General features: G+C 62.2%; 1 protein-coding gene across 1 annotated transcript in view; it reads left to right on the forward strand.

Moving 5' to 3' along the window:
* The window catches only part of WDR18 (WD repeat domain 18), a 9,097-nt gene extending 3,090 nt beyond the window's left edge, over positions 1–6,007 (forward strand). The window contains exons 3-10 of the mRNA XM_029219002.1: positions 37–170; positions 454–595; positions 1,101–1,244; positions 1,333–1,397; positions 1,497–1,621; positions 1,818–1,984; positions 2,692–2,760; positions 3,018–6,007. Coding sequence (XP_029074835.1) covers positions 37–170; positions 454–595; positions 1,101–1,244; positions 1,333–1,397; positions 1,497–1,621; positions 1,818–1,984; positions 2,692–2,760; positions 3,018–3,149 — 978 coding nt within the window. The 3' untranslated portion in view covers positions 3,150–6,007. The remainder of the gene's footprint in view (positions 1–36; positions 171–453; positions 596–1,100; positions 1,245–1,332; positions 1,398–1,496; positions 1,622–1,817; positions 1,985–2,691; positions 2,761–3,017) is intronic.
* Positions 6,008–7,357: the final 1,350 nt, after the last annotated feature.

The raw sequence follows: 7,357 nt of genomic DNA on the forward strand, positions 1-7,357 counted from the left end.
GGCTCCCCATGACCCGGTGCCCCTCCACCTCCCCAGGTTTCCACGGGGAACCTTCTGGTCATCCTGAGCCGCCACTACCAGGACGTGTCATGTCTGCAGTTCACGGGGGACAGCAGCCACTTCGTCTCGGGGGGCAAGGACTGCCTGGTGCTGGCTTGGAGCCTCTGCAGGTAGAGCCCCGGCCCTGGCGGCTCCCCATTCCGGCTGTAGCCTCTGGCCGGGCGAGGCCTTAACCACAAGGGCGGGGAACCTGCTGTGCAGAGAGGCCAGGCCCCGGGGTGGGAAGGGGCTCCAGGTCAGGTAGGCTGCTGCCAGGAGGACGGGGCCCTGGGCAGCTACCCAGGACTTTTATTCGGGTGAGGGGGCCTGGTTGCTTCCCGGAGACAGGGTATAAAGGCGTCGAGATGTGGGCCGCCCTCCCCGCTGAGGTCCGGCTCCTCCCCACCCCCCAAGCGTGCTGCAGGCAGACCCCTCCCGGACCCCCGCCCCCCGACACGTGTGGTCTCGCCACACCCTCCCCATCACAGACCTGCACTGCGGCTTTGGTGGGCCCCTGGCCCGGGTGGCCACCGCCTCGCTGGACCAAACAGTGAAGGTAGGGCCCTGCCCTGACCCCCGCAGTGGATCTGTGAGCTGAGCCCGGCGGCTGGCGGGTTCCTGGCCCATGGGAACCAGAGCATCATCTCCTCCCGCTGGCTGGTGGCTCCAGACAGCTCTTAATCCCCCGCTGCCTGCGGCCTCAAGGACGTCCGGGGGCGGGGGGGCGGGGGGCGGGCAGTCCAGGCCTGTGTCGGCTTGGAAAGTCCCACTTGGCCACTGCACCTGGCAGCTCCTGGCCAAGGCTCAGGGGATTTGAGGGAGTCCTCAGGTCTTCGTCCCTGGTTGGGGCAGTCCAGGGCTGACCTGGTGGTGGCCTGGGGGCTGATAGTAACTGAAGCCGGTGGTGGCGAGGGGTCCCAGCGTGAGAAGCAGGTCCCTCAACCCCCGAGCCCCCCGTGGTGACAGCTCCCGTCTGAGGTTCCTGTGGCATCCAGAGTCTCCCGGCTGGGCCGCTGCGCTCCACTCCGCTCTCAGACCCATGCCCCCGTCCCCGCCCCCAGCTGTGGGAGGTCTCCTCTGGCGAGCTGCTGCTGTCTGTGCTCTTCGACGTGAGCATCATGGCCGTGACCATGGACCTGGCTGAGCATCACATGTTCTGCGGTGGTAGTGATGGCTCCATCTTCCAGGTCGACCTCTGTACCTGGGTGAGTGGGCATGGGGGGCGGGGGTGTGCGCGGCTTGGGGCTGAGACGCAGCTGTGCCCTGTGCTCACCAGCCTTCCCGCTTCCGCAGCCCGGGCAGAGAGAGAAGAGCTTCCAGCCGGAGCAGGACCACGGGAAGGTGTTCAGAGGGCACAGGTACGGGGACGGGGTCGACCAGGAGGTGGTGGTGGGGGTCACTGTGCCACACACCCCCCCCCCCCCGCTCCGGGCGCCAGGTGACCTGTCTGTCCCCAGGAACCAGGTGACCTGCCTGTCAGTGTCCACGGATGGCAGCGTGCTACTCTCGGGCTCCCACGACGAGACGGTGCGCCTCTGGGATGTGCAGAGCCAGCAGTGCCTCAGGACGGTGGCTCTCAAAGGTGGGCGCATGCAGCCCTCCTGGAGGCCCTGGGCCTGGGGGGCCTTGTCCACACCGTGGGCGGCCCGGGGCTGGAGCAAGGCCCCAGGGTTTGCCTTGTGGAGGGTGGGGACGGGAATGCACGGGAGTGTCAGGGCCAGGTGGGTGGCTGGAGGGGTGGAGGGCGGGTCCCGATGCTGCCTGCCCGCCCGCCCCAGGCCCTGTGACCAACGCCTGCATCGTGCTGGCGCCAGTCAGCATGCTGAGCTCTGACTGCAGGCCCAGCCTGCCCTTGCCGCACTTCAATAAGCACCTGCTGGGCGCAGAGCATGGGGACGAGCCACGCCACGGGGGCCTCACGCTGCGCCTGGGCCTCCACCAGCAGGTACGTCTCACCCCCAGCAGGGACCCCCACCCTTGGGCCTCAGCCTCTGCCGTGTGGCTCTGGGTGCCCTTGGGTTGGGTTCTGGTGGGGACCTTCCACATGCTCCTTTGCTGAAGAGGTTTCTCTGCCCTTGTCGTTGAGGCCAGTCTGATGGCTGGTCCCTGGCCTCAGGAAGCCCTGGAACCTTCCAGAGAGGGAGCGGGCCACGCTTCCCTTTGAGAACAACAACAGGGTGTTGTTCCAGGGGCCGATCAGGACCCAGAGGTTGTGTACGGGCAGCCACCTTCTCCAGCTGGGCGGCGGGAGCGGTCACAGCCCCAGTGCCCATGGGACCCCCTTCATGACGGCCTGCCTGCCCCTCCAGGCCCCTGGGGCCCCTCCCTGCCTGTCCTCAGTGCGGCCAGCCTTGCCCACTGAGGCCAGGCTCTGTCTGCTCTCTCTGTGCCTCGGAGTCACATGAGCCTGCGGGGCTGTCCACACTCCTCCCGGTGGCCTGATGGATGGCTGTGCCAGGCTCCGGGCTGCTGGCCCGGGGCAACGTGCCCAGACAGGGTCCAGCGAGAGACGGATGGCCTCTGGGTGGCAGCAGGGTCCATCATCTTACTGGGTGGCTGAGCCCTTCCAGGGCTGGAGGCACTAGCCAACCGTTTGCGCGTCCCTCGAGGCTTGATGGGAGTGGCCAGCTAACGCGGCCCCTTCTGTTCCAGGGGTCAGAGCCCAGCTACCTGGAGCGGGTGGAACAGCTGCACGGGGTGATGTGCAGCACGTTGGAGAAGGTGGGAGGGGAGAGGCCCCAAAATGGGGGAGGGGAGGGGAGGGGCCCAAGATGGGGGCGGGGGCCCAAGATGGGGGCTTGTCCGGAGGGAAGGGTGGCAGGGGGCCTGGGCCTGGGTTGGAAGGGATGTGCCCCCGCCCCACCCTCTGTCATGGACCGTGGGGACGGTGGCCCTCAGTGCCAGCCTCGCCCCGCTGCCTGCCAGTGGGATGTCTGAGGCCCCCTCCCGCTCTGAGCATTCCACCGCCCCTCCCCCAGAGCGTGCTGGGTGGCCAGGACCAGCTGCGGATCCGCGTGGCAGAGCTGGAGGACGAGGTGCGGAACCTGCGCAAGATCAACCGCGACCTCTTTGACTTCTCCACGCGCATCATCACTCGACCGGCCAAGTGAGGCCCAGTGAGCACGCGCACAGCCCGGACCCGCACCCGGACCTGCCCCCTGGGCTCTCCCCAGGGCCCTCCCGGCTGGCTGGCAGAGCCCGAGGCCCGAGCCCATCCTCTGCCAGTGTCCTATCATTTGGATTTGCCACCCCCACCAGGGGTCGTGGTCCAGTGTTGACCCGCTGTCCTTCCATGACCTCCCATGTCATGTTGGTGCTGTGCCACGTCTAAGAAAAGAGCTGAAATCCTGCCTCTCGGCCTCCTTGTGCCCACGCCGGGCTCAGGACCCCGGTGGCGGGACCTGCCTCAGGGACCTCGCCGTAGCCATCACAGCGTTCGAGTTTCAGATCTAGCGCCGAGAAGCCTCCGTTCTCACCTCTTAACTCACCTCTGCCCCAGTGCCTTTCCATGACCCAGAGGCCATGCCACCAGTGGGACGGGGCAGGGGCATCCTGGGAGCTGCAGGACGAGGTCCCCAGGGGCAGGAGTGACTCAGGGACAGCAGTGCAGTCACACTGGTCCTGTCACCCCAACCTGGGTCAGGGCAGCTGGCTCTGGGGTGGCAGCCAGTTCTGGGCCAGGGTCATCTTGACCAGAACCTTCTTGGTGTCAGGGGCCGGAGGGAGGCCAGGCCCCATCCCCACTGCCCAGGGGAGACAGGGACACCGCCAGCTGGCACCCGGAGCCCAGCTGAGAGGTGGGCCCTGAGGCTGCTCATGGAACCTTCCAGAAAGCTGCCCCCAAATGACAGTCTGCTTAATGGTCCAGAAAATCCACATGACTTAGCAGGTGCTGTAATGACCTCGGCTAGGGGCCAGCGCCTGGTTCATGTCTTTAGCTAGTGGGCATCCCTGCTGGGGCTCTGCACCCACCCTCATGGCCCGCCTTGCCCAGGGAGCTGCCAGGTGAGGAGTCCTGCTGGCTGATAGGGTCCACGTTGTAGGTGCAGCCCCTGGGCCGCTGGTGGATCCCAAGAAGTGAGGCGGGGGTGGGGGGGGCGGGTTGCGAGGCAGCTTGTCAGAGCAGAGCTGGGGATTGGAGCTGCGCCCTCCTCCCCAGAGTACCCAGGGCTGTTTTCCTGTCTGCAGTGTGCGCCCAGTCCGTCCTCACCCCCTTGGTTTCCAGAGGGTCCGGAAGATTAGAAGAGGGCCTCAGAATTTGGCTGAGAATCCCCTGGGGCCAAGGGCCACCTCACCTGCCCGGGCCCCTCGTGCCCTGGCCCTGGTGGGGGTCCCTGGCAGCCCTGGTGCTGAGCCTGGGGCATGCTTCCCTCTGCCTGGTACGCTGCTCCACGCCCCCAGGTGTCTGCACTCGCCCCGTGATTCAGTGGCTTGGAAGGAGATGCCAGTTTTTGAGGCCCCGGTGTTGCTCTTTTGTCTGGTGGAGTCCCAGGCAGGAGCTGGCAGGTGGCCAGGAGATGGGCTGGGGATCACCCAATGTCTGGCAGCCACCTCCTGGGCTCTGGGTTTTTCTTTGGGGAGCAGGGGTATTGCTCTCATTGCCTTGGACCTTCAGCTGCCGCCTTGGGTCCTGGGGTTCCTCCTGGCTCATTTGCCACACCTATGGCTGGGGGTGAGGGTAGGCACCCCTAGGTGGGGTCCCCACCCCTGGGGCTGTCATTTTAATGACTCAGCCCTGAAGGGGGGGGTTTCCTGGCTGGGCCTGGGAAGATCCTCCAGTTGACACGCAACTGTCTTTGCCCACGCTGTCCCTGCCACCTGTCCTTGCGGGCCTGCAAGGTCTCCTGTCCCCCTTACGCGGGCTGTTCCGAAGGAGTTCACTGGAGGTCAGCTGGCAGGAGCTGGTTGCAGAGAAGGTTGCTGGTGGGCCGTGAAGGCTGGAGCCCGTTTGCCTCTTTCCCTGAAATCTCTACATGGCCCCGGGCAAGCCACACCTGGCCCCGAGGCTCCATGTCATCTGTAAAAGGGAACGCACACCGCCTCGGCCTGCGGGGAGCCTTCAGGAGCTGGTGTGCGGCTGAGCAGGTGTGTCACAGGCACCAGGCACACGGCCAGTAATGCTGCTGTTATGGTCCTGTCTGTAAGAATCTGTAGAAGCACAATTTGACCCTGAATCCTGGTCCATCACTGCCAGAGGGACAGGTGCAGGCGGCACCCAGCATTCACAGAGGACTCCCGCATGTGCGCTGAGCTTATGTGAACCGCAGTGACATACCGCCTCTCACCCACCAGGACAGCTGTTATTTAAGAAACAAAACGTGTCAGGAGACGGTGGAGAAATCTGAGCCCTTGTGCACTGCTGGTGGGAAGGTGAAATGGTACAGCCGCTGTGGCCAATAGTCTGGAGGGTCATCAAAAAATTAAATGTGGAATCACCATATGCTCCAGCAGTCCCCCTCCTGAGTGCATCCTCCAAAGAAATTAAAGCAAGAGACTCGAGATGTTTGCACGCTCGTGTCCACAGCAATGTGATTCACAACAGCCAAAAGGTGGAGACAATCCAAGTCGCCATTGACAGGTGATAAACAGTGTGGTCCATTCACACAAGGGAATATTATTCAGCCTTAAAAAGGAAGGAGATTCTGACACCTGCTACAACAGGGATGAACGTTGAGGGCATGATGCTCAGTGAGAGAAGCCAGACACAGGACAAATACTGTCTGATTCCACTCACGGGGGTCCCTGGGGGGGGTCACATCCACAGAGACAGGAAGTAGATGGTGGGGGCCAGGGGCTGTGGGGGGTGGGGAGTCAGGGTTTCATGGGGACAGAGCTTCAGTTTGGGAAGATGAGAAAGTTCTAGAGGTGATGGTGGGATGGTTGCACAACGTGAATGTGCTTAATGCCACCAAGCTGTGCACTTAAAAATGATTAAAATGGTGAACTTTATGTATATTTTACCACAATTAAGGAAAAAAACCTTGCCTGTGTCCACTTGTTTGATGTACAGGGTAGCTGGGAGGTCAGAACTATTACCATTGAGCTTGTAAAGATGGGAGCTGAGGGATTTCCCTGGTGGTCCAGTGGTTGGGACTCCATTGCAGGGGGTGCCAGTTTGATTCCTGGTCGGGGAGCTAAGATCCCACGTGCCTTGGGACCAAAAAAACAAAACATAAAATAGAAGCAATATTGTAACAAATTCAATACAGACTTTTAAAATGGTCCACATCAAAAAAAAAGCTGGGAGCTGAGGCGCAGAGGCCAGGGCTCCCAGTGCAGGTCATGCAAGTAGTGGGCCTTGGGGGAAGGTGAGGTGTAACAGCAGGACCCGAGATGGGGCGACTTCAGGGCGTTCCCCCGTGAATCCGACGGGGGCCCAAGGCACCGTCGGGTGCTTGCGTACCTCCCAGAACTAGCATCCAGTAATGTTTGTCGACTGACTGACTGACTGCTGAGGGCCACATTAGGGTGAGGAGATATCCCCTCTCCAGGATGGGTCCGTTTCTGGGGACTCATGCTGGCATAGGGACCTTGCCCCAGGGTGGGGTGAGGCCCAGGTGGTCCCAGGTGGTCTTAACCTGGCGCCTCACCCAGAACAGTGGTGGGGGTGGGGGCTCCCTGGTATGACCCTCCCTGTCCTGGGATGCCTGGCCAGGTGGCTGGATGAGGTAGCCTTGTCACCTGGAAGCCAGCCACCCAGCTCTCATCAGTCATCTCAAAATTCCATTCATGCTGCTGGCCGGTACTTGCATTTTTCTTCATCTAATGGAGTTTGTCCCCTGCGTCTCTTAACACTGGCTCCAAAAGGAGATGGTTTCTTGTGCGTGAAAGATATCAACTGAGTGCAGACGCGTTCCTTAGAGCTGGAATGTTCCATGCACAGTTGTTGCCCTGTGCCTTGCGGGGTCTGGGGAGAAGACTGGCTTTCTCCACTCCCCCACCTGGGATGGGAGAATTCCATGCAGGGTGCTCCTGGGCCCTTATTTGACCGGTGGTTATTGAGCACCTCCCACAGGCCAGGGCCACAAGGTCTCCATGGCATTTGTCGTGGGGAGGCCCAGTTAATGTAGGAAGAGGCTGGGGGATTGGTTGGCTGCGGGGAGCTAAGGAAGGTTCCAGAGCAGCGCAGAGTGATGTAACCACGCATCCTTGTCTGAGCAGTTGCTCAAAGCAACAATTATAGAGTGCCTGCTGTGTGCAAGCACTGGAGACAGCAGTTTAACGAGCCAGACCCGGCCCTGTCTCCCAGAGCTGGCCACTGAATAAAGCAAATAAAGGGACAAAAAGACGATGGCGTGTGATAGAGTTCATGTAGGCA

Source organism: Monodon monoceros, unplaced genomic scaffold (genome assembly GCF_005190385.1).
Source record: "Monodon monoceros isolate NGI ecotype Baffin Bay Population unplaced genomic scaffold, NGI_Narwhal_1 Super_Scaffold_12, whole genome shotgun sequence".
Lineage (NCBI taxonomy): Eukaryota > Metazoa > Chordata > Mammalia > Artiodactyla > Monodontidae > Monodon > Monodon monoceros.